The 27,641-nt window shown below is 40.5% G+C and overlaps 1 protein-coding gene across 1 annotated transcript in view; it reads left to right on the top strand.

Annotated features, from left to right (window-relative positions):
- TSGA13 (testis specific 13) overlaps window positions 1-27,358 on the top strand; it is a 36,026-nt gene extending 8,668 nt beyond the window's left edge. The window contains exons 3-8 of the mRNA XM_069461666.1: window positions 16,457-16,535; window positions 18,431-18,502; window positions 19,434-19,658; window positions 23,705-23,847; window positions 24,457-24,584; window positions 27,189-27,358. Coding sequence (XP_069317767.1) covers window positions 16,457-16,535; window positions 18,431-18,502; window positions 19,434-19,658; window positions 23,705-23,847; window positions 24,457-24,584; window positions 27,189-27,358 — 817 coding nt within the window. The remainder of the gene's footprint in view (window positions 1-16,456; window positions 16,536-18,430; window positions 18,503-19,433; window positions 19,659-23,704; window positions 23,848-24,456; window positions 24,585-27,188) is intronic.
- Window positions 27,359-27,641: the final 283 nt, after the last annotated feature.

Here is a 27,641-nt window from a genome sequence, read left to right as displayed (position 1 = left end):
AGAAAAAGAACTTGCACTGGTAGTAAGTAGCAGTAGGCAGCAGAAAACATTTTATAGGCTTCAGCACCTATTTATGGCTAAAAAAATTTTTCAGAAAATTAGGTATAGAAGGAAATTCTTCAACTTGATAAAGTTTTATGTCAAAACCCAATGGAAAACACTACTAATGGAGAAACTTGAGATCAAGAGCAAGATAAAGTAGCCTCCATCTCTGCTATACGTAAGGTCCTGGCCAACTGTATAAGGAAAAAAAGAGGAACAAGCGGCTGAAGGAATAAGAGGGGATGAGATAAAACTGTCCTTATCTGCAGACGATATGACCATTGAGCTAGAAAAGCCAACAGACTCAACAAACTATTAGAACTAATTTCCCTAAATCAATAACAACCAACTAGAAAATGTAATAAAACTAAAACATTGTTCATATGAGTAACAAAAACTATTAAATAGCTAGGAATAAATGTAATCCCAAATACACAAGTCTTCTATGAAGAAAATTTTTTAAAACTCCAGTAAAGGATGTAAAACATAGCTAAATAAATTTTATGCTCTTGAATAGTAAAATTTGAAGGCATAATAACTTATTTTTGAAGGAAAAACTCTAATAAAGAATATAAAGAAGATATAAATAGGGAAATAATCATGCTTTTGGATGGTACAACTTTATAAATAATGTTTTCTCGAAATTAATTTGTAATTTTAACATAATCCAACTCAAAATTAATTCCAGTTGGACATTTTCAGGAAGATGATAAACTGACTCTTAAATATGAATAAAAGTCAACTTTAAAACAATTATACCTTAAAAAAAAAAAAAAGAAGAGTAGAGTGGAATTCACCCTACCTAATATTAACAGAATTAATATGTGATATTAACAGATTTTTGGTTCAAGAACAAGCAAATAGACCAGTGGAATAGAATAATTTAGGCCGGGCACGGTGGATCACGCCTATAATCCTAGCACTCTGGGAGGCCGAGGCAGGACGATCATTTGAGCTCCGGAGTTCAAGACCAGCCTGAGCAAGAGTGAGACCCTGTCTCTACTAAAAATAGAAAGAAAATTAGCTGGACAACTAAAAAATATATAGAAAAAATTAGCTGGGCGTGGTGGCACATGCCTGTAGTCCCAGCTACTTGGGAGGCCAAGGCAGAAGCATTGCTTGAGCCCAGGAGTTTGAGGTTGCTGTGAGCTAGGCTGACACCATGACACTCTAGCCCGGGCAACAGAGTGAGACTCTGCCCCCCCCCCCCCAAAAAAAAAATGGTTAAAAAAAAAACAGAATAATTTAGAGACAAACATTTATGTATCAGAATTTAACATATGCTAAAGAAGGCACCAAAAGTTCATTGAGAAATTAAGGTTTTTTGTTTTTTTTTTTCCAGTAGATGGTGTTGAGGAAACTGGCTTACTATTTGGAGCAACATTAACTAGGTTATTACCTAATATCATTTTATTGAGAAATGCAAACTGGATCCTTACCTAACATCAAATGTGAAGGGGGATTCTAGATAGGTTAAAGACAAATGTGAAAAAAAAAAAAGTCAACAGAAAAGAAAACAAAAGACTATCTTCATGTCTTAGGAGCAAAAACAGACTTTTAAACAAAACTTAGAAAAAACAAACCATAAGGCAAAACATTGATGAATCTGATTATATCAAAGTTAAAGCTTTCTAACACCACAATAAAGTACCACTTCACACTCACCAGGATGACTCAATTAAAAACAAAAACAGAAAATAAGTGTTTGTAAGGATGTGAAGAAATCGGAACCCTTATGCATTGCTAGTGGGAATGTATTAATAAAATGGTTCAGTCATATGACCTTACAGTTGCACTCATAGGTATATACTCAAATAATTAAGAACAGGTGCTTAGGTGGCACATTGGCTCATGCCTGTAATCCTGGCACTCTGGGAGGCCGAGGCAGGAGGATCGCTTGAGCTCAGGAGTTCGAGACCAGCCTGAGCAAGAGCGAGACCCCGTCTCTACTAAAAATAGAAAAATCAGCTAGGCGTAGGAGAGCGCCTGTAGTCCCAGATACTCAGGAGGCTGAGGCAGGAAAATGCTTGAGCCCGGGAGTTTGAGGTTGCAGTGAGCTATGATGACACCACTGCACTCTACCCAGGGCAACAGAGTGAGTCAGTCTCAAAAAAAAGAAAAAAAAAAACAAAAAAACCCCAGGTGCTCAAGTCCGTGTAAACGCATGTTCATGGCAGCACTATTCATAATAGTCAAAAGGTGGAAACAGTGCAAATATCTATCAATGAAAGAATGGGAAAACAGATTGCAGTATATCCATAAAGAATGTTATTCAATGATAAAAAAGAATGAAGTATTGATACCTGTTATAACATGGATGAACCTCTAAAACATTATGCTAAGTGAAAGAACCCAGACACAAAATATCACATATTGTATGATTCCATTTATATGAAATATCAATAGATAAATCCATAGAGATAGAATACAAATTGGTGGTTTCCAGGATCTATGATGTTAGGGAGAATGGAGAAAAACTGTTTAATGCATAAAGGATTTTACACTGGAGTGATAAAAATGTTTTGGAACTAGATAGAGGTGGTAGTTGCAAAATATTGTGAATGAACTAAATGTCACGGAATTATCTGCTTTAAAATAGTTAATAATAAAAAAAAAATATCTTGGCTGGATGTGGTGGCTCACGCCTGTAATCCTAGCACTCTGGGAGACCGAGGCGGGAGGATTGCTTGAGCTCAGGAGTTCGAGACCAGCCTGAGCAAGAGCGAGACCCTGTCTCTACTAAAAATAGCAAAATTAGCCGGGCATGGTGGCACGTGCCTGTAGTCCCAGCTGCCTGGGAGGCTGAGGCAGGAGGATCGCTTGAGCCCAGGAATTTAAGGTTGTTGTGAGCTAGGCTGATGCCACAGCACTCTACTACCCTGGGCAACAGAGTGAGACTCTGTCTCAAAAAAAAAAAAAAAAAAAAAATCTTGGTGGTGGCACTAAAAAAAGTTTTCTACCCAGGGAGAAAATTAATAGATAATAGAATTAAAGATTATTTGTACCTTTAAATAATGAACCAGCATCATTTTCTTTGGGATGGTGAGAGGATCAAGGTCCTTGTATCAGTCAGGATCTAGTCATAAGTGTGTAAACCACACTGGATATTTCAAACAAGTGGTATTTAATAAAGATAGTTGGCTACACAGGTGTTAGAACACTGAACAAGCAAAAAACAGAGGTCAAGGCAACCCAGAGATTAGTATCTTTAGAAGCTACCACCCTAGAGCTGGGGGAACAAAATGGAAGAAATAATGATACAAGAAAATAGAGAACAGGATACTTCACTGCTGCTAGTGCTGAGACTGCTGAGGGGGTGTAGGCCAGACCACGCAAGGGGCTATGGCCAAATAGTAGCAAATGATGGGATTGGCCGCTACTAGTATCTTGATGGCACAGGTGAGATTATTGTTGAGAATGCTCAGAGAAGCTGAAGGCTGGCATCATAGCTGCCTGCTGTAACTGGAGGGTGTGCAGAGTCAAACTGGAAACTAAAAGAGACTCCTGACCTCCACTTTCCAATTCCTGAGAGAACCTCCACTTGGCAGAAGCTAACCAACCGGAAGCTCCCTAGCAAGAAAATCTGGAAAATAAAGTTTGCAGAGTCTAGTCACAGTATCATAGTGCAGAGGAAAGAAAAATAATAGGCAAATGTTTGATACACTTGCAGCAAGTTGGTGAAGGTGTATTGTCCCTGCCAGATGAAAGCAAACAGTTTCTAGTATGTTTTTATCCTACCCAAGATTACCCAATACTTGCCTAGATTTACCTGGGCATCACCAAGCTGCTATTATGGGCTCTATTTTTTGGTGGGACACTAATGAACATCACCTGTAACACAGAGATATGATGGCAAGGGGGCAAATAGGTAGATGTGGAGGAAATTTAGAAAGAGAGGAAAGAGTGAGAAAACACTCTCTTGTTGGACTATATTTCTTTTTCAGCCACTCTGTGTTATATTTTAGATGTGTCTAGGCAAACACATGGCTAGATTTAAAAAATCCAACCTGAGCATGTCTTTTCTCATGGGTGAGCTTAATCCACTTATGTTTATTGTGATTATTGATTTATTTGAGCTTATTTTTTTACCATCTTATTTTTTGTTTTTAATTTACCATGATTTTGTCTTTGCATTTATTCTTGTTCCTTTCTTGGCTTATACTCCATTAATTTTTCTTTATTCACTTCTATTTATTTGAAAATTATAAATTTATTTTCAGGCATCTCCCATTTAAGTCAATAATCCTTTCCTGAAAACCAGATGTTACATATAAAAATGCTAAGCAAGAGTGTATTTTCGACTGCGTGGTGGCTCATGCCTATAATCCTAACACTTTGGGAGGCCGAGGAGGTAGGGTTGTTTGAGGCCAGGAGTTTGAGACCAGCCTGAGCAACATGGTGAGACCCCATCTCTACAAAAATGTAGAAAAAATGAGCCTGGCTTGGTGGCATGGGCCTGTAGTCCCAGCTACTTGGGAGGCTGAGGCAGGAAGATTGCTTGAGCTCAGGAATTTGAAGTTGCAGTGAGTTATGATGATGCCACTGCATTCTAGCCCAGGCAACAGAGCAATACCATGTCTCAAAAAAAAAAAAAGAAAGAAAGAAAGAAAGAAAGAAAGAAAGAAAAGAAAGGGAAAAAAAGAGTATATTTTCTATAATTTTATTTATTTATTTATTTCTAGAGACAGAGTCTCACTATGTTGCCCAGGCTGGACTCGAACTCCTGGGCTCAAATCATCCCTCTACCTCATCTTCCCAAACAGCTGAGACCATAAGCATGAGCCACCATGCCTGGCTTTCCTATAATTTTAAATGGAAAATATTATAGTGGGTTATATGTCAACAAAAAGTCCCCCAATCTAGTTCCTAAACCATAACTAAAATACCCATATGTCATTAACAAACTATCATGTTAGAAAGGAAAATTCCTTAAAGTTGCTTTCTGATCTGAAACAATGAATACAATTGTTAACAAACAGTTGACTTGATGCAATAATTTGACCGCTCAATACCAGCAACATCTGAAATGCATTTCCTTTTGTCTCTACTTGTGCTTTGCAAAATGACTACACATAATTTCCACACTCTGCTAATTGTATTTGGAATGTAAATCAAATGATTATTTGTACATCTTTAAAATACAAGTTTTTAAAGTTGTATTGAGTTTGGGGGACATGAATATAAATTTTTCTTAGACAAATAATGGACGAAAGATATTGCATTGAAAGATATACTTCCCTAAATTAGTATTTAAAATCAAGGAAACATTCACAATATTTTTTCCCTTTTTTATTTTTTCACGGAGCTCTTCAAGTGTTTAGGAGACATTCACAATATTAACAAGCAGAATATTCTGTGCGATATATTTACACAGTCTTTTAGAAATTACCTTAAAATGTTCAACATGTAATTTTTACAAAGTTCATTTCAGGTGAAGAAGAGATAGAACTGGGTTGGAGTTTGCCTATAATGCCCTAGACTTATTCTACTGTGTCGTTATCTGGTCCCTTTTGGTGGATCTCATTTCCTTAGAGTCCTTTCGCCATACATTGCCTGGATGTGCCTCATGGCGTGTGCTAGTCATGCTTCCTCACCTACAAAAACCGTGTCACCTTGAAACCCACAAAAGAATGCCTAAAGTATCCTCTGATCATTTCTCTGGTCTTTCTCTCTTAAACCTGCCTAAATTTTCTGTGACCATCTTGGGTAGTTGTCTCTATCATGAAAAGAATGTCCCCCAATTGTTCTTATTAAGGACTTTCTATCTGTCACCAACAGAGGGCGACTTTCAATAATTTCCTGGATCTAGGCTTCCTCGGGGTTTAATTCCAAATTGCTCCCTAATATCATTTCTTTCCTCTTTCATTAAATCTCTTTGGGACCCGGGCATTTTCCGAGTCCCACTATCATTAAAAACATTTCCCCAACCCTTTCCTAGCCTAGTCCCCAAACATAAAAGCAGTTAGGTCCAGATAAAAAAATCAGAGCTACATCTATCTTTTTCTCTTAAGTGACTAAAGTTTTATCCTTTCAGATCTCAAGTCTTCCCCGAGTATCAGTCTGTCTTCATTCACCTGCTGATATATCCATAGTGTGCTTTCTGTCATTTCTAAAGCCAGTGTTCTCAAGTCATAGTTTTCTGTTCATTTGAAACACCCGGTAGGTTGGCCTTTCCTGCTGATCACAGCCCTCCCACTGTTTCTGGACCAACCTGACTTCATAAGTAAAGCATAGCAGGTGTGGGCTCCCTATGGTGATTTGCCTGCTGTTGGCATGCTATTGTTTTATTTATTTTTCTGTAGCAGCAGAAAAATAAGTTTATTTATTTTCTGTCATCAGCAATGCCTAGCACTGATAAATCAAAACCAAAAATCGTGTCACATAGTGTACGTGGAACTTTTCAGTTGAGTTTGCAGTCACTCATTCAATCAACAAATATTTGCTGAGTGTCTACCATGTGCCACTACTGCTCCAGGCAGTGGGGGCATGGTAATTGTCCTTGCCACATTAGAGGGTATATTCTCATGAAGGAGATGGATACTAAATAAACAAATATGTAAGGGGTCAATCTAAGGGCTTTGAAAAATAAAACATAATAGAACATGATTGGGAGAGAATATTTGTTTAGGATAGCTAAGGAAGGCCTTTCTTATAAGGGGACATTTGAGCAGAAAAAATGAAGTGAGAGAATAAGCCATAGGAAGTTCTTGAGAATAGAATGAATGAAAGCCCTGAGGGGGAATGACCTTAGCATGTCCAAGGAATAGCAAGTTCAAGATGGCAAGATTGCTGCCATGAACGAAAGATTAGTAGGAAAGCAAGTTAGGGATGGGCAGGGAGAATCACATGGGGTCTTATATAATATGGCAAGGAGTTTGATTTTATTCCAAATATCATAGGAAAGTATTAACATATTTTGAGCAAGAAAATTCTGTGATTTTTTTTTTTACATTATAAAGGATTTGGTCAATCATGGTAGCTCATGCCCATAATCCTATACCACTCTGGTAGTCCACGGCGGGAGGATCGCTTGAGCTCAGGAATTCGAGACCAGCCTGAGCAAGAGCAAGACCCTGTCTCTACTAAAAATAGAAAAAATTAGCCAAGTATGGTTGTGTGCCCCTATAGTCCCAGCTACTTGGGAGGTTGAGGCAGGAGGATGGCTTGAGCCCAGGAATTTGAGGTAGCAGTGAGCTAGAATGATGCTGCTGCACTCTAGCCGGGGTAGAGAGCGAGACTCTGTCTCAAAAGAAAAAAAAAAAAAGATTTATCTACAGAAATAAATATATTTTTTTCTTTCTCTTCCCTTCTCCTGTGTGTCTTTTCCACTGTCTGGGCTTAACTATGTGTTCATGAGAATATAAGTGAAGCAGCCCCAGCTTGCAAAGCCAGGGAACTGGCATACTTAGGCCATAGTTCATGGACCCTTCTCAAGGGCCTGAGAAAGATCATTTAAAATTCTTTGTTATAAAATGTCTATGATTTCTTAAGGGAAACAAAGCTAATAAGAACTTCCAGCATGCAGTCTAATTTCTGCCTGATACAGTGTTCACTCCCTAACTTGACTTCCTCTTTGCCCCCTCTCCCACAAAGGAGATTCATCTTAAAGAAAGCTACGACTGTGTTTTAGGCAGCCCAAACTGAAAGAGTGGTTGAAAAGCAGAAATGTTTGGAAGATAAAAATCAGCAGGACTTGACAATGGACAGATTGGATATGTAGTAAGAGGGAATGAGAAGATCAAGAATAACTACAAAGTATTTGCCTAAATAATAGAATGAATGGCAATGCCACTTACTGAGATAGGAAAGACTGACGGAGGAATGGGAGGGGAGGGAAAAATCAAGAATATTTTGAACCTGTGTCATATCTGCAATGCCTAATGGACATCCAAGAGCAGATATAAACTACACTTGTATTATTATCATATATGGCCCCCAACCATAATGTAAGCTCCAGGAGGACAGGGGCTTTTGCCCATTTTGTTTTTTGCTGTATCCTTGGCACCTACAAGAGGCCTGGCACATAGTAGGTGTTCAATAAATATTTGTTGACTGAACGAACAGATAAATGAATAAACATGAGCCTGAGGTTTTGTGGTTTGAAGTCCTGGCCTGCAGCCCTTGCTGAGCAGAATGATAAAAAGCAAACTGGCAACAAAGATCATTTATCAATACCTAAAATACTGAGAAAAACTGCAGATGGGCCAACTGCTTTTGCCAGAGAGTTGCTGACAAGAACTGGAAAACCAGGAGGGCTTTTTTCTTCCTTCTAAACTCACATCTCCTGCTAGTCTGTCCTTTTGGCAGAACCTAAAAAGAATCGCATTGGCAAGGGAAGGCGGGAAGTGCAGTTTGCATCTCAGAGCAGAGATTGGAATGAGGGGCTTGAGGCTGAGAGACAATAGGTAAACAACTGGCACAGGAGGTTATTCACAAAAGCACAGAGTCCAAGGGGCCTCTTTCCGCCAACTGAACTCAAACCCGGACATCTGGATGGGCCTGACTCATGCAGGAAAGGAGAACAAAGAGAACAGAGAGCCAGAGCCTGAACACAGGAGTAAGCCCAACCCATCTACGTGAACTTTTAATGTTTAGAGACCTCCCCAAAGCACAAAAGAAGCCCAGATGGTGATGTGAATTCCCTTCTTGAGAGACAGCACAATGAGAAAGTGAGAAAGAAAAGCTCTTCTCACCCCTAACCCCCATCACCCTAACGCTACTAATATTGATGTTTTTTAAAGCTTTTGCAAGTATTACGATTCAATATATAGCTTTGTGTGAAAATTTAATGTACGGGAAGAGACATAGTTTGGGCCGGGCACGGTGGCTCACGCCTGTAATCCTAGCACTCTGGGAGGCCGAGGCGGGTGAATCGCTCGAGGTCAGGAGTTCGAGACCAGCCTGAGCAAGAATGAGACCCCATCTCTACTAAAAATAGAAAGAAATTATCTGGCCAACTAAAAATATATATAGAAAAAAATTAGCCGGGCATGGTGGCACATGCCTGTAGTCCCAGCTACTCGGGAGGCTGAGGCAGTAGGATTGCTTAAGCCCAGGAGTTTGAGGTTGCTATGAGCTAGGCTGACGCCACGGCACTCACTCTAGCCAGGGCACCAAAGCGACACTCTGTCTCAAAAAAAAAAAAAAAAAAAAAAAAGATATATAGTTTGGTATGATCATGTATTATTCTATATTACTATCGCTGTCTACCATACCCTGCAAAGTCTGGACTTACCTGGAAAAACTAAATGGACAAAGAATATTTAAGAAGTAAAAGGGTGGGAGGAAGCTTCTTGGTTTCAGCATTAGTTGCTAATTGTCCGGAGTCCACCTTTTGCATGGACTCAGTTAAGTCACTCAATTGTGACATCGTATCTCCCCTATCCGGGTAGAACTGTATCATTAATAAATCGCTTTTTTTGTTAGACAGGGGCATGTGAATTGATCATATCTATTTCCTAAATTAGTCTGTCTTACAATTGAGTCCTTAATGCTTTATCTTAAAAGGTAAGAATTTGTTACTTCTCTGGTTCCATTAAGCTAGATCAGGGGAAAACCTCTAAGCAGACAAAAGAATGAAGTATTTTAGGGGGTTAGGCAGGTCCCTTGAATGGGAACGTCTGTCCACTGCTCTGTTATAGATCATCCTGCTATATTTGGAACATTCAGAAATTTGCCATACTGGGCATCTCCAGTCCCAAGGTTTTTTCCTGAGACCACCTTCTATCCCTTACTGTCCATCTTGTACATTTAAAACCTCTTTCCCTCTCCATTACCCCTTTTTATTTCTCCTTTAGTCCTCATATCTCTGACACTCCAGTGCTAAATTAAATGAAAGTCCTGTGTGGAGAGACAGCTTCCACTCTCTCATAAGTAGATGTCCCCACATTTCTAACAGACAGATCTACAAAGAAATCTCATGTTCTTGATGCCAAGTTCCCAGACTCCCAATGCCCTGCTTTTCTCTGTATTTCTCCATTTCTGACAGTTTCTCAGCTCCCTATTTATGCCAGAGTGCATATCGTGCTGCTATATTCTCCTCCTCACAAAATTCATTAGCTCTGAAAATCCTTTTCCACTCATTCATCTCTGAATAATGCTAGTTTTGTTGAGACTTGGTGGTAGTCAATACATGGGATGAATGAATGCATACACTCCAGTCCTACTCTCGACCCAGAGATGGAGGGCAGGTTGCTAGGCAAACCTCCCTGCCCTGGCCCCGGTTTCTAGCAGCCTTTCATTTGGGCTTTGCTAAGGGGTAACATTGTGACGCCCTATTTCCTGGTTCTCTGGTATCTGAACCAATGTAGAATATTAAAACTACAGTTGTAGCATTCTCTGTAGCCAGAATGTTGACATATTTGAGGTGCCAATTGCATCTCTTCACCATACACGTTCTAAAGCAGTTAATAAACACATACCAGAATCTGGTAAGTTCAAAAATATTAGTTTTTGGATAGAAGCTGGTTTGGAGACTGTGGCTGGGGCCTGAACGTAAATTGGGTTGCCTAACACAACCCCCTGTCTGGAAAGGTTTACCCAGTCAGTGATGAACAACACGCCTCTCCCCAAGAAAGGAAGAACTTCGAGTGTTGTTGGCAGGCTGTTTAAGAAAGCAAAAGCAAAAAAAAAAAAAAAAAAAAGGATGCGCTGCCCTTGCTCAGCATTCTGTGCCAACACCTTTTCATTGCAGAAGAAAAGAAGGGTGAATTCTTCTTTTCTCCCTTACTTATTTTCCATACCAATACTTCCAAAAGCATAAGAGTGTCTATTTTATAGACAGTTAGAAATGGGAGAATAGGATGAAATGGTTCCACAAAGAGTTCTTCCAGTCTCTGCCCTCATGTCCTGCTCTTTGCTCCTGGGTTACATCTCCCTGAATGCAATGTACAACCCCTGGGACCCCAACCTCCCCGTCCAGCTGATACCTGGGGTGTGAAGTCTCCATCTGGATGTGCAAAGTTACGGAGAAAGGATGGGGAGGAACTGTTCTTAGGTCCTGTCATAGATCAACACCCAGGGAGTAGTAGGAAGCGCTGACCACCCTGCGTTGTCTCCTCCAACCTCTGGCCACTCCTTTTCAGTATTCTTTACACCATCCACGTGTAATGCTCTTCCTTCGCTGTCTACACAGTCTGGGGCTCCGTCCTATGCCTTGGTCTCTTTTCAGCCCATTGTTCCTGCTTGATCTCATCTACTTCATTGGCTTCACTTAGCATATATACTTTGGCTGACTCCGAAGTACGTAATTTCATCCCAAATGTCATCATCTGTTGAGGCTGCTGTAACAAAATACCATTAACTGGGTGGCTTAGAAACAACAGGAATTTATTTCTCACAGTTCTGGAGCTGGGAATTCCAAGATCGGTGTGCCAGCAGATTCGATGTCTGGTGAGGGCTTCCCTCCTGGTTCAGTGGTGGCTATTTGCTGCGTCCTCACCTGGCAGAAGGGGCAGAGATGCTCTCTGAAGCCTCTTTCTTAAGGGTACTAATTACCTCCCAAAGACCCTACATCCTAATACCCTCACATTGGGGATGAGGTTTCAACATCTAATTTGGGAGGGGGACATAAATATTCAATCTATAGCACCAAACCCATCTCCCCTGAGCTAGAGACCCATATATTAAACCATTTAATAGCCAATGTCCCCACCTGCATCTCATACTCAACTAACTGAAACCAAAATCCGTCATTTATCTTCCAAACTCACTCCATCTCTTTTACTCTCTAATTTGATAGATTGCACCTCCATTGACTCAGGTAACCATACTGAAACCTTGATTATATCCCTGGTCCCATGTGTCCAATTAGTTAGCAAGTCCTATTAATTCTACCTTCCTAACATCTTTCAGATTTCCTTCTTTTATCCCTCTTCATTGCCACTACTTTGCTTTATTGCCAGTATCATTTTAGAGGTTTTGTGGTTGCAAACTACAGAAATGAACTCTGACTAATTTAAGCAGAAAAGGAGGATTTACTCGGAAGAATATTGGGAAAGCTCAAAGCACACTGAATTGAAGGGAAAATGGAATAACCATGCTTTAGGTTAGATCTGAGGCAGCTGTGAGGCCTTCAGCAGGTAGAGCTGAGTTTTCCTGTCTGGGACATGGCACAATGTGACTCAGGTACAGTCGTCTTTCATCTCTGCGTGTCTTTATCGAACTTCCAAATTCCTAGTATAATCTGATTGGCTACCTTTGGAGAAGCCATCCAGGACTAGGAGACAGGAGTGAATGGCACAAATTTGTGACTACTACAGACACTTATCATTTCTCAACCCCTCCTCCATGCTGCTGCAGCCTTCTCCGGGGCCTCCTTGCATCTTTCCAATCTATGGTCCACACTGCCACCATTTCCTATTTCTAAGACACATATTGGTCAATGTATCTCCTTACTTAAAATCTTTTGATAGCTCTTTATTGCCCCAAATAAACTACATGCTTCCTCTCAGGAACTTCGTTTTTGAATCTGGATCCTGTCTACCTCTCCAGTCTCGCCTCTTGCTGCCCTCCTGTAAGTCTCACATTCCAGGCATACCGCAATGACCGTGTCTCCAATTCCCCTAAACAGGCCACGCCTTGTTGTATTCTCATGTTCTCGTCTGTCCCTCTTTCTCAAAAGTCCATTTTCGCTTCTCATAACTTGGTTAACTCACACTTACCTTTCTAGGCTCAGTCTAGGTATTAGTTCCAGATCTCTCCCAGTCTCTTCTCAGTCTGGGTTAAGTGTGTTTCCTCTTTGCTCCCATAGCATCCCGAGCTCATCTCTAATATAAGCATCACACTCTGTTGCAATCAAGCCTTTCCTTGTCTCTCTTCCTGGCTAAACTGTGAGCTCCCCTAAAGGGCAAGGATTATATCTGATTTATGTTTGGTTCCCATCACCTAAGATGGTGTCTGATATGTCATAAGTGTTCAGCAAATATATTGAAATAAACAAATACTAATTTTGAATGCCTAACACACAAAGCACTATGGGGGCATGAATTTGTATACAATTCACATTGCCACTTTTAAGGAGTTTACTGCCTAGGAGGCAGACTAGCTCTGCACATGTGGAAAGTACAAGTAGAACTATAAGATATTACATAATTACATGCACAAAAAACAATACCTATGGGCACCACAGTTTGGGGTTGGATTAATTTGGAAAGTCTTATCCTTAGGGGAAACATAAGGACAGTAGTAACATAAAGAAAGAAGGTTCAAATGGTTGAAAAGTTTGGGGAGAGTGTTTTATATATGGGGAACAAAAAATGCTCACTGTGTTTCAGGAATGGAGTGAAAACATTGGCTTAGGTAGAGGTTAAGAGATGATTAAAAAGTCAGAGTGTGTGTGTGTAGGGAAGTCATAGGTTAGAAAAATAAATTGGAGATTATAGCAGATTTTGTTTAAGTATGTCTTTGTCCTTTTCATTCTCTGTCTCCAACATAGAACCCCTCCGCATTCTAGATTGCCTGTTCATCACAAATTCCCAGTGTCTCTTCCAGAATCCAGCAAAGAATCATTAAGATATTTCCAAAATGGAAAGTTTCCATGCCAAGAAATTTCACTTTTCTCTCTGAAGTATGATCTCCTGATATCCTTAAAGGTATTGTATACCAAATCTTTACATTCTAATTTTAAATGCAGTTTTAGTGTTTGTGTGATTTTTTTCTAGCCTGGGCTGCAAACCACCAACACAAACCTTGTACTTCCCAATTCGATGGCTCATTTTGATTTTAGTTTCAGTATATATATAAACTGGACTTATGAGTCCAGAAAAACTAAAGGTGAGAGGCACATGGGACACATATTAGTGTGTTTCCCTGAAATTTCCCTTTCAGGGTTTAGTTCAGTCTCGTTATAAACGCTAGTCAACCATCTTTAGGGTTTCTGTCTAGACCATCAAACTAGGCGTAAACCCTAAACAATCACCTAGTAGTACTATCAACATTAACACAGACCTTTCACCTAAACCTGCAGGCTTCACAGGAACTTGGGCTGATTCAGGGTCATAACCAAGTTCTACTTAATTGTCAAGGCCCCCATAGTGTGATCCCATCCACCTAGCTACTTATTAACTACTTACTACTTATTAACAACAAATGACCTTCCAGTTAGGCAACTTCACACACCATCCTGCAAGGCCCTGCTCAAGCTCCACATTCTTTAGGAAACATCTTCCCCAAGACTCACTGACCTCTCTTTTCTCTGAATGGTGGTTTCTACACCATCAGCTGGTATCTTCCATTTCTAATTGTCCACATCAAAAAGTATTGCAGTCCCTCCCCCAGCATATACACACGCTTTCCCCGGCTTCTCAGACCTAATCTATGGGTAAACATGGTTGTATTGAGAGGAGAAGTAAATTAAAAGATGGCTGCTCCTCCAACTTTCTCCCACTGCTGACACTTGTGAATTAATGTTATTTCAGGTCTTGATGTAGGTAAATCTCATCATTATCATGGAATTAGGACGTCATTTTAAAATCATTGGGTTAATCCTTTCTATTTGGCAGATGAGGAAATTAAGACCCCCAAGAGATGAAGTGACTTACTTAATATACAAACATGTATTTGTCATTACTGTTTCACATTTAATAATGACCTTCTCCCTCCTCCCTTCATTTGCCAAATAAACTTAACTTCTTGAGGGCAAGGATCATCATGTCTTATGCATTTTCTACACCTACAATAGCACCTATCAGTCTTCTCTTGTTTCCCTTGCAGGATCAAGAATGGGGCTGGGCACACAGTGTGTGCTAAGGAAAGAATGTTTGGATTGAATTGAACCCTGCAGAACGTGGACTCTTCAGAGACACCAAATTTGGCCTTGGGTGAATACCTGCCTCGAGTTGGCAATTAGCAGTGAAGAGCAATGGGCCCAAAGAGACATACCAAGTGTGTAGATCTTGTTTGCCCACCTAAGTTATAAATACCATGTTGTACTAACTTTTGTGTAGCCCACAGCACTTTGAATAGTGCTTGTTATAGCTTAGACTCTCATTAAATCCATTTTAATTGACTGTCCTCAGATCAAAAACCAGATGTTGGTCTGCATCTCATGCAGCCACAAGAGTAGATTTGCCAAAAAGATGGACACTGTTGGACTGAAGAAGCACTTTTCATGTAGTTCTGTGCCTTAAGTCGGCCTTGAAGAAGAGTATCTGGGATCCTGTGCTGCCTTTTAGAAACTGGACAATCATTTTGAAAAGTGCTACTATAAAGATTATACTGTATTATTAATTATTAGATACCTTAAGGCAATAGGACACATCAAAAGGGCACAAACTTTAAGATGTTCAGTTAGGATGAACTTTGGTCTAACCACAATGGGTCACCAGCTCCCCTTGGGACCATTTTTAAGATCTCTGGCCTTAGTTAATGGTGCAACTGGTGGCCAGCAACAGATGGAAGCTAGCCATCCTTGGATGGGATTCGATCCTGGATTTGAGATTATTTGCACCATGTTGTAGCCAGTTGACCCACCAACTCCATAGCTTGGCTATTTCTACTTTTCTTATTTTGGTCCTTATTCTGCTATCTTCATTTTTAAAGGAGAGATGTTTAGTTAAGATAGTTGCATAGTTTTTCTTAATTTAAGCTAATTTAACCACAAAATAGAACTATCTCCAAGGAAGAAGCAGGCTATTTATTTTAATCATTAACCCAATTTTACTGATGAGCATCTTACACTATGTTGAGGCAGTAAATGCGGTTAGAAAGAATCATTCAGGGAATCCCAGATACTTTATTATTAAATATTGTCACTTCATCTTCTTCCCCTTTTTTCCCCAAAGAGTACTGGTATTGGGGTGAGGGAAGGAAAAGCAAGTGAAAGAGCAGAGTAAAAAAGTATTTGCCATAGATTATTATTTTTACTACCCTAATTCTAGGGGGAAAAAAACTTTTAGATGTGGTTAGGAAGAAGAGAAAGTCAGTAATCCAAGCAAGGTCAATAAGAATTGGAAATTTAGATGTGAAGTTCCATTAACTATATTCTTTCTTATAGATTCAATTGGCTAATCCTTGGCCAATCACTGGCAAAGGCCATGCGGAGGAAGAGTAGGCAGGTAGGCATTCAGAATAGGAGTCAGCAGTGTTTAAAGGCAATGAGGGTCTAGCTTAAGCATTCTACTAGAGCACTTCCTTGAGTGATCTAAAGTCCCTGTTTTAGAAGAAACGCACTCATCAGATGTCATCATATCTCCTAGAGGTCCTGCTTGTTTAACTCTTCAAATGTAAGTTTTGGTTTCCCCCAGTGTGCAGGTGGGATAATGAGTCCTAGTCTTCACTATGTATTCAATTCATGATCACCTAAATTGGGCTCTTCTAAGTTAAGCTCCCAAACTTTCGTTGAGGGAGATTGAGAGCATGCAGAAGGCCAGGGCTCTAAGTCAGAAAATGCAACCGGATGTTCTGCCTTTTTCAGGTTTCAAGATGACAAATCAAAGACTTCAGAAAATAGTCCAGTTAAACTTGAGAAAGGAATAGCTGCTGATAGTGATGAGGTAAGAAAAGAGCAGCCGCAAATGTTCCTGTGTAATCCTTCTTTGGAGTTTCCAGAGTACTTTATAAGTTGGGTTTCACAAACTTGCTATTGCAAGCAAAAAAGGGTAAAGATTTATATAGAGAACAGGTTAATTTGTGTCATTTTATGAAAGAGAAACAGAGGCATAGAAAAAAGAAGAGACAAGGACACGTTAGCAACAAATTAGGGCACAAAACCCAGGAACCCAAAGCCTATCTTGGGGAGTAGGAAAGTGTTAAAGCTTGACTTACCTAGACCTCACAGCTACATCTTGTAGCAAAACTCCATTGGGTATCTTGATTGCTTTAACATGTTTATCACATTCAAGTGAATTTTCTAGGCCAACTTTTATTTAATCAGCTGGAGATAGTGCAATTCAACATGACAAAACTAAAAACATATTCCAATTTGGACAATCGTGTGGATTTAGTCAACTGCTGAAGACTAATTTGGAACAGAGATGCAATACCTCAGAAAAATTCAGGAGTAAAAAAATTTTACCCAGGGACTTTCCTCTAAGATTAATGTTTTTAAAAACCTATTTTTTTTTAAAAAAAAGTCTTCACATCTTTCCCCCAAATAAATTTTTCCTAGACTTCTATGATTCTAAATATGTCATACATTTCATATTGGTGAAGCAGGGGTTTTGTCTAAATTTGTTTTGAACAAATGGATTTCAGTTTTCCAAATGTAATAAAAATTAAATGATTGCTTCTTGGGATGCACCCTATATTTCATCCCACCCTCCCTAAAGGAATGTACAGAGTGCTCTGCCATTTTTCTTTCCTCTCCTTCTCCAACCCCCAAGAATTGCCAACTTCTGGCATTTTCCTCCTGGAGCATGGCAATGCCTCCTCTCATCCTACAGTTCTGTCCCATTCTTACTGTTTCTCTCCTCTCCTTTGTCTTACTGTATTCATCTTTCAGTGCATGTTCCCTTTCTTCTGCACCCCATCTTACCATACCACCTCCTTGAGGGGTACGGCAATGTTTAGAAATGCTGATCCCAACACAAGATTACGCACCCTTCCTTTTGTTCTGATTTCTGATTATGCCATGCCAAAAGAAGGTAATTCAGAGTTTTGCCTCCTCCTCCTTATGTTCTTGTCCCTTTGATTCAGACTTAGATAAGGCTATGCCAGAGGGGAGGGAAGAACACTGGGGCCAGCAGGAGGGGAGGGGAATGAAAGAGGCTCAGCACCTCTACCACCAGACATGACACCCAATCCTCCAATATCCAAGACTACCACCAGCAGAAGAATGCAAAGTGGTAGACAGAAGTGTTACCAAAATTCAATTTTTTTTTTTTTTGGCAACATTTCTGGAGGAACTGTATATTGCAGAGATGTTCAAAAATGGAAACTGCACTGCCACTTCTCCCTTCCTCTGTGAGTGTGTCTGCTCCCAGCTCAGCTGGCAGACTTGTCCCTAGGGCCCCTTGCACCCACAATGCTCAGGTTATTGCCCTTTTGTAACTTGCTTTTTTCCTTAAAGATTGTTGATTTTCACCAATTTCACTCCTATAGATCTGGAAAAGGCAAGAGGGGTGCAATTCCTTTGAGAGATTTGTCCCAGTCTGAACTTTGATGCTGACCTTGTCTGCTTCACCCCTCAATGGCTTTCCCTGACATTCTGTAAGGCTGGTCCACATCATTTCCCATTTACAAGCTTCCCTGTCACGATGTCTCAGAACCCAGCTCTCCTTGCCGGGACCCTTGTTCCAGAAACCCAGAGTACAAAACATGAAGCACAGTGTGCTCCTCACTGAGTGTAAATTAGACACCAGTTTTTAGTGAGACTAAGGCGAGGTAAGGAATGGACTACTGGTGAGGACAGATGCAATCTGAAACCACTAATTTTGCTTATTATCTTTAGATTTTTGTTGCAGTCGGGCAGTCAAAATTTGTTCTAGAGAACCTGCAGCATTACACGGTCCGTCCAAATTTGGTAGGTGGAAAGAGCATTCCCCCAAGATCTCTAAGGGCAGGTTTCAGCAGTGGGACAGAGGCCCACTGTGGAGTTTCCTGAGCGCCTCCAGTGCCCCCAGCTTCTGTGAGTGTGCCGACTCCTGGGACAGAGGCAAAGCCACTTCCAGGACACCTTGCCAGAGTTGGGCGGTGAGGTGGGAGGTGGGAACTGTGAACGAAGCAGTCCCTGCAGCTGATATTTTTCTTTAATTTGAGAAAACATATTTATGATCAGGAAAAAATATTTATAATCCATTTTCTCCCTTTTTCTTTCTCCTTCTCTGACCCTCTGCCTTCCTCCTATTAAGAGAAAAGCAAATTTAGTGGGACAGCCCTTTCCCATCCACACCTAAAGTGACATGCTGTCTTTTGTGACTGCTTTTCCTTTTTCAGGATGTGCTTATGAATGCATTGATGTGTTTGGGGCTGTGGAGACTCGGTGGTGGGCGGGAAAACGTGCATGATGGAGGGCGTTGCATCGGGCTGTGCGTGCTGCTGAAGAACTCTGGGAGCAAGGAGATTTGGTGTCTTGCTGTTTCCCCTCTGCCTCAGAGAGAGCTGTAGAGGGAAGGCCAGTTAGGTTTAGCCACATGGAAACTTCTGTTTGCCCCACTGCGTTGGGCCTTGTGTTACCTTTTCCGGAAGAATTAAGTCTTCATGCTCCTTTCCTTGGGGAAATCTTTCCATTGCATTGCCCAGCCCTTTAGTCTATTCGCAGGGAAATGCTCTGAAGACAGAAAGCAACAGAGAACTTCAGCCAGTTTCTGATAAATGAATTCTGGAGCGGGTTTGTCCAGCCCCTGTCCAGCCTCTGTCCTTACCCCACAGAGGCAAAAGATCAACCAACTGATTTGTTAATCTTCTCTTGACCTAATCTCTTTGTCTCTCTGGAAACCTTTCTGTCTGCTCAGGCCCAGTACTACGAGCCTTTGAAGGCCACCGCGCTGCAGAAGTTCCTGGCTCAAAAAAGGAAAACCACAAGCTTCATGTTAAAAGTAGCAGAGTATAATCAGGATAAGACTTCACTGATAATGACCAACAACCCCCTTCCCCACCCAGTCAACCAGGAAGAAAAGGACAGTGCACCAAAATACTTTCCCAAGGAGTTACTGCTCCAGGTAATGGGACCTGGGGAAGTTTCCTGGAACCCCAAATATGGACCCTGAAGAATTAGGAGTTAGTTTGGAGAAGGGAGCTAACTTAACATGGAGAATGGTGCTCGGGAAACTCCATCTTCCTTCTTATTCCTGGCCATATGCTTCACGAAACAGAATCTAGAGAGCCTGGGACATACTCAGAATCAGAATTCTACAAGCTCGAGTTATGAAACTTACGTGCAGGGAGAAAATGGGGTCTTCACTGGAAAGTGTTCCTCTTTGGCTGAAGATATTTAGTTTATAATTAACAAAGGGTAAACCGGCCACTGGCTTTCTTATTGAGAAGAAAGTAGCAAAAGATGAATCAGGAAATGAGGAATAAGGAACAGAAATGAATATCTAAATGGAAAAGGAGTAAAGGGTTGTGCTTTACACACACTGCTTTTGGGTGTCAGGAGAGGGGAAGAGGGAATTTACTATCACAGTAGCCAGACATTGGAAACTCTGTTATAGACGAAACAAGTTCAAACTCCATTCACTAAACAACTGTTGAACATACAGTAAGCTAAAAGCCAGAATATAAAGATGCCCTGTATGTAAGATACAGGATAGTTTCTATCTTGAAGGAACTTGGAGTCTACTAGGAGAGACAGATTAATAAATGAGATGTATAAAAGTAATTATAATATAGCAGGATATATGAATAATAGAATACAGAAGATATAGAAGTAATATTATAGAGAATAGTACCTCTGTCGGGGAAAAGGGAATGATCAGGGAGGTGACCTGCGACAAAAGAATAGGAGAATGTTCCAGTCAGAGGGAAGTGCAAAGGCATGAAGACATGAGAAAGTGTGGCGGATTCAGGAAGATGTAAGAGAGTAAATGGCAGGAGATAAAAGGACATAATCAAATTTACATTTCAGGAAGACCATTTTGGAACTTGAAGAGATGTGCATTAGTAGTGGAAGAGGCAAAACCCAGAAAGATTAGTTATGATATTAGTACAATAGTCAAAGTGAGAGATGCTAAGACTTGAACTAAATTATCAGCAGAGAAGTGAAGAAAATTGATTTAAGGGATATTTAAGGATCAAAATCTAAAAAAGATCTTGGCAGCCTTAAGAGATGGCCTAATCTTACAAGAACAAATTAAATGAGATCAATGAAAGTGCAGACAAAAGAAGCTAATAGCAATTTGATGGTGGGTGTGAGATTACCCAAGACAGATCCTTAAATAATACAATATAATGAATTTGGAATTAATGTTTCCTTAGTTGCTAGATGGATGGCAGTAAGAGATTCCTCTCCAAGTGGAAGATAAAATGCTAATATCCGGTGGTATATACTGACAAGGAATTAATGAATAACTTGCCTGTGTCTTTTGGGTGTGAAAATTTGTGCTTTTTGAAGGTAGCTCAGTGATCATTCCTCATGGTAGTGGGTCAAATATACACTGAGAAAGGGACAAATTTCAGGTCAGGATTTCCCTGATTATGGTAGAGAAGGAAATACAAGGCTATTGTGTAACTTGGGTGCAAGAAGAACTTTCTTCCAACAGCTAGCACTTTGTGAACACTTCAGATCAGGTGCAGAATCTAATCATGTTCATGAGCAAATTGTGGTACCGGTAAATTGTATCAATGGACAGAATTAAGGCTCTGATTTTCAAAGACTGGCACTACGGTAATTTTATGGGCCCATCAGAACAAGTTCAAGAAGATTGAAATGCCTAATATCTACAATGCCTCTTTAATATTCATGCTGCATCCCCTCCTTCCGTTGCTGGACAAATGTGACAATCTTTTGTAAACATAGGATCGTATATAAGAAAAGCATTCTTAGCTATGCTCAGACACATATATAAGGTGAGTGTGAGTTCCAGCAGGCAAATTGTAGAACATACCAGATATGTCTATTTCAGTGATTGTCATACTCAGGCCCCCTTCTAAGTGAAACTGAGCCTAACACAGTCTCCTGAAGATGGGAATGTCCTAAGAAATCCTATTTGTATAACATGATCTTGTCTCTATGCCTAGCTGGGACCAGAAGGGGACACCACACCCAGTGAAGCAAAATTCATAGGCTAGTTCGTGACCTCTGGTGTAGACTGGCACCTCCAAACCAAAACAAACAAAAACCAAATCAAATTAAAAAAAAAAAACCTACCACAACCAAAATACCTGAGCTAATCAGATTATTGTTTCCAGACATCTGAACTGAGAAGTGAAAAGACTGAGGCAATGGGAATGAAAGCTGAAAGGACACATAGGGTGAGGCCTTGAAAGAATCAAACCATGAGGAAGAAGGGTGACACAAGGGCCATGAAAGTGGGTTGAAGGTATAGGGAAGTAGAAATAAAGAAGCAGAAATTACAGGTAGAAAAAAAAATATGTATATATATATATAGAGAGAGAGAGAGAGAGAGAGAGAGAGAGAAGGTAAGGAGTGAACAAGAGAAGCAGCAAGCAGACAGGAAGAAAGTAGGAGAAACATATTAGTGATATGTTAGAGTCAAGACGGTGGTCCTGAACTAGTGCTGTCTTGGATTCTGAATAACTTTTCAGTTCCTGCTTTTCTGCTATGAGGTCCAGCTCTGCTAGATTTCTGCTCTTTTTATGGCTGGATAGTTAACTATGTCTTAGTTCCTAGGCACATGTGCTCTTACCATAAAACACCTACTACTCAAGATAACTTGAATGGATTTCTGTCCCTTAAAACTAGAAGAGCTTAAAGAGAATGAGTTCAGAATTAAAAACGCATGGTTCAGTAGGAGCAACTATTAAAGACAAAAAGGCTTTAAAATTCTGATAGAAAAATCTCAATATGTCAATTAATTAGTTTGATCATTCCCTCATTCATTCAACAAATATTTATTGAGCACCTACTTACAGGCCAGGCACTGTTAGGGCTATTAGGGATACACCAGTTACTAAGCCAAAGTCTTTGCTCTAGTGAAGTTTAATTCTAATGAGGTAGACAGACATTAAGCAAGGAAACAATCAAACAAGATAATGTATAACGTGATAGGTTCCATGACAAAGCAGGATAAGGGGATGAAATGTGATGGGTGTGAGTGGTAATTTTAGATAGTGTAGTTACAGGAAGCTCTCAGAAGTGGTGATAACTTTTGAATAGAACTTTAATACGGTCAGGGGATGTGCCATGCAATTACTATATCTGGCATATTGTTTTCATTTCAGATTGCCACACGTTAGGAAGAATATAAATTGTAACTTTCTCAAATGAGATAAATCAGGAAAATAAGGGAATCCAAAACCATGTTACATGGATAAAAGTTCAGGATATTGGCAATGTTTAGCCTGGAAGAGAAAGAGCTTAGGAGGAATGTGATGGATTTCTTCAAAATTTTTAAGGACTTTGTGGAAGAAGACTAGATTTGTTCTGTTTGGACTATAGGGTAAAAGTTACAGGGAGATATCTATTGACTGATCAAAGATGAAATCGATTGGATTTTTTTTTTTTTTTTGGTATAGAAAGATTGACCATTTGATAGATTGTGGAGAAGATGTGGGTGTCAGAAGAACAGTCATTAAGAGGTTGGATGGCTTTTAAGATTCTTTCCAAAAGTCTTTGATCCTATGACCTTTAGTAATAATAAAGTTATTATCTCACAAAACATCCCATTCCATGACTTTTTTGTTTTAGACAGAGAATGGAATATGAATGAGGCAGGCTGCTCCAAGAAAGGATTGTAGAATCTCGTGAATCTATTTCCCAATTTGTTGCCAAATGTTTGATTTTCCAAGAAAGCCACTAACTGAATCCTTCCCCAGAGTGGGTAACTTCTTCCATTCACTTTCAAGGGCCAGGAGGCAAGTTTAATCAATTACTTAGGAAACTGACTGATCTTTGGACAAGTCATCTGGCAATAAAACAAATTAAGTATTATCCTACGCCGGCAGTTGCTTTTCCTGATTCTAGTTTCAGAGTTCTCACTTCACTCTCTGACAAGTTTTGTTGCCTCATTTTAGGAGGACTGAAACTTTGCCCAGGAATTTAAAGTCAGGCTTTAAATCCCAAGGGACTCAGCTCTCTTCCTCACTCTTTTTCCCTCTGCTACAGGGAAGTTATCATCAGCACAAACCCACCGAGAACCTCTGCCTTCCCCTGATGCCTCAGAAAAAAAAGTTAAGATCTGGGCTGAAACCAATCTTCCTTCTGACACAGTTGGACGATTCTACATCCAAGCGGAAACAGTGGTTTAGGTGAAGTCCTGGCTCTTGTTCTCATTGTCTTTCCTATCTTTTCCTTATTCATGTTACTGTCTCTTTTCAATGCAACTTAACAACATACTCTTTGGTTGTAGGGAACATGTACAACTGTATAATGATAAGACACACCTTCCCTACATGACCCTCAGCCTCATTTACACTCTAATGAAAGAGAAACCGTAATGCAAAACTAAGGTTTTCCACTGACAAGGATTTTAAGAGTGAAGGGAAATATTGAAAGGTCTATGCTTCGAGAAAACAGAAAAAAAAAAAATGTATTCTCAGTGCAAGTTAAGGACTATAGCACTGGAACAATGTGCTATGAGAACACAAAGACAAAAGAGGTTTTATTTGAAACTAGTTATAGGAGCAGCCTGTATCTGGTTTAGGAAGGAGATTCTGAAGTTCCTTCAGAGCTTTACAGTGCTAAGTGAAGCATCTCTTCCCACTGAACAATACTCCCACTCTGTACCCATCAATAGCCTCTTGTCATTGTTCCTTCTTCTCCTTTAAAATCTCTGAGGACATATAGCCAACTTTAAAGTGACTGGTTCCATTAACCCCCCTGCCCTAAGATCTACTAACTGAATTTTATTTGTTAAGGTTTTCCACTGACAATGATTTCAAGAGTGAAGGGAAATATTCGAAACAATGTGCTTTGAGGAAACAGAAAAAAATGTACCCTCAGCTCAACTTTGCTCCAGTCTGCGAAAGAGATTTAAGGAAAAATGGTAAGCTCCTCTCTTCCAAAGCAATGGTTTACTGGACTGAGATGTGGGATGGAGGTAGAATCCATGGGGATTACAGATGTGGGCCAGTTGGCGTCTCCTGTGGTAGTTCTGGGAACTATTTTTCCTTGTAGCATGGAAGCTAATAATTCCTAGAGCTTCCCGTGGTACTAAGCTTTGGACTCTGTTTAAATCCTCAAATTTCAAGAAAGCTCTAGCATAGTGTTTCCCAAACTACATCACCTAACACTTTAATAGTTTTTGCCATATTGATGGATTATTTGCTCTATTATTCATTTAGCATTTTTCTTTAAAACAATTTTAGAAATTCTTGTCCTAATTAATACTGTATCATTGACACCATGATTTTGATATATCATGATAATTATATATTTTTTCTGACACACATTAAATCAAATTTGTAATAATTAAATTTAAAATGTTTATCTATGTACCACCTAGAACCACCCAGTGGTATGCATATTATACTTCAGGAAAACTGCTCTAGAAGGGCCAAAGGATAATTCTGTGAGTCTCAGAGGTCCACAAGTCTTTTTGGGTAGGGCATGGGGTAGGGCATGGGATGGAAGGAATTTGGAATAAGTTTGTATGGAAAAGGGTGCAGTGAAAATCCTCCTAACATATTGTTATTCATTTAGCAGCATTTATGGGGTACCTACTAAGTGTTAGGCACTTATCAAGCATCAATAATAGCACTTTAAATATGTGTGAAAGAGGTAGACCAGATCATAAAGGACCTTGTATATTATATAAACTCACATTTGGGTTTTATCCAGCAGCTGAGATCCACTAAAGGATTTCAGAGCACTGAATACACATTTGTGTATTAGATATATAATTGATGGATCCTTAGACTTCACCACCTCATGGCTTCAAGATAAGGTCCATTTCTCCTGCCAGGTTTCTCTCCTCAAGCAATTTCTGAGGTTCTCTAAGGTATCCTCACCTGTTCCACAAAGCCATCCTAGTGATCACTTAACACCTTTGCCAACCTTTCTCAGCCCAAACAGCCACGATTCTAGAGGTGTGAGGTCATATTGTGTCATCCCTTAACTGGCTTCTTCAGGATTCTGCTTCTGCTTTACCTATTTGCCATCCCACCCCACCCTACCTCTACTACTGCTCCCCTTATACTCCCTGTATAGTGGACGGCTAAAACCAACCTGTGGTATTAAACAAAACTTCACAGATACAGAGGAAAGCTTAAAAGCAGGGCGTGATTTATCTTGCTTTAAAAGGGGCTACACTTCGGCTCAGCCTCAAGCCCAACTCGGGTTCCCTCATACTTCCCAACAGGCCTCCAGCACATTACCCATTCTTGGGAATCTCTGGACTTACGTACCTTGTCTCTGCCTAGGCTCCCAATGCCCCAGAGCCAAGGAAGAGGAAGAGGGTCTCTCCTTTCCCAAAGTCTGCCGATTTTCAGCCCCAGAATAAACAAGTGCAAACATCTATTTCCTTCAAGGGAAGCTCCACCTATAAAGTCTTGTTTGAACTTTATAAGCCAGATAAGGCAAACATAATAGTTAATAGTACGTTCAGTCAAGTTGGAGTTAAATCTTAAATGATACCATCTGTAAGATATCAATAGTTCATCTTGAATCCATGTTTAGGGTAAAGAATTTCTCTAGAATCTAATCTAGGTTAGAATTTCTCTAATTTTGCAAGGGCATAATTCTGTTAAGGATACATTCAATTTATTTTTCTAAACAGAACACTTAATATCTCAGTCTGCAGCATCTATTAGATTCCTGGTGACTTTACGGTTTCTCTCAAGGGAAATGAGTGGATACTTATGTATCTAAAGAGCCCATTATGGTACATTTCCTAAACAAAAGCAATCTGCTGGGAAGTTGTACCAATGTCTCCATGTCAAGCAAAAGAAAGAGCTAGCAACTCCCTCCTCCCCCAATAATGTTTCATGTTTACCAGGCATCCAAATAAAGATTACATAGAGAACAGTCTGGATAGGGGCCATAAAGGCTAGTTAAGAGGCTGTCCATGAGGCAGATAATAGGACTTGAACTAAGGTGACAGCAGTAGGGCTAAGGGAATAGATTCAGGGGATATTTACAAGGCATACATAACGTATCCAAAACGTGGGGAAGGATGGGAGCAAGAAGGTCCCACAATGGAAGATTCTAAAGAGCATGCAGAGGTTGACAGAGAATCTGGATAAAGTGATGTCACTGAAGCCAAAGGTAGAAAAAGTTTCTTAGTCACATTCTCAAACAAGAGAACAGAAAATGAGCATACACTTTGAAAAAAGGCCAAGAGGAACATGAATTATACAGTGAATGCACATTAAGTGTTAATATGGTTTCAGAAGGGATCATTTGAAAGGGGTGGGATTATACAAGCAAGCCTCTAAACTGGCATTGTGTTTTAAACTGGGTTTTGATGAAGGGAGTCCAAAATTATAAAGAAGGTGGGGAAAGGTAGTCCGCGGTTCACAGTCTGCACTCTTGCAACAGTAAAGACTAGCTTTTTGGTCTCTCCAGGTGGGTCTCCTTCCTGCCTCCCATTAAGTATCGCTAGCACTTCTGAAAATCCACATTCACCCAGGTGTCCTGTGTTTTGTCCTAGTCTCCAAGAAGTCAGAGAGTGAAATGCCGATTTCCAAGAAGGCTTGGGAACCACTAACCCTCTCGACGCTCCTGGAAGAGAAGCCCACCAGAACCGTGCCCGGGGAAAGTGCCTTCCGCAATGGAAGGACCCCGCAGTGGATTATCAAAAATGCCACTGTCATTCAGTGACCATAATCCTTCAGGCCTCCCGCCTCGCTCTCTAGAGACCGAGGGGCCTGCAGAAGTCGCCGCCCAAATAAAACCACACTGCTGCCGCAGCACGCATGGTTGCAGGGTCGCGAGCAAGGTGGGCCCTGTATGCCCGTGGGGGCAGCACCTGGCCCCGCCCCTGCCCGCCTGGGGAGGGCGTGGCTGCGTCCCCAGGGGGCCGGGGCTACCGTGAAGGCCGGGGAGGGCGGGCCTTGGCCTCGAGTGACGGCGCTGCGGCCCAACCGGCACGAGGGCACGGGGC

Source organism: Eulemur rufifrons, chromosome 29, assembly GCF_041146395.1.
Source record: "Eulemur rufifrons isolate Redbay chromosome 29, OSU_ERuf_1, whole genome shotgun sequence".
NCBI lineage: Eukaryota > Metazoa > Chordata > Mammalia > Primates > Lemuridae > Eulemur > Eulemur rufifrons.
The sequence above is the reverse complement of the archived record's forward strand: the minus strand, read 5'-3'. Positions and strand labels throughout refer to the sequence as shown.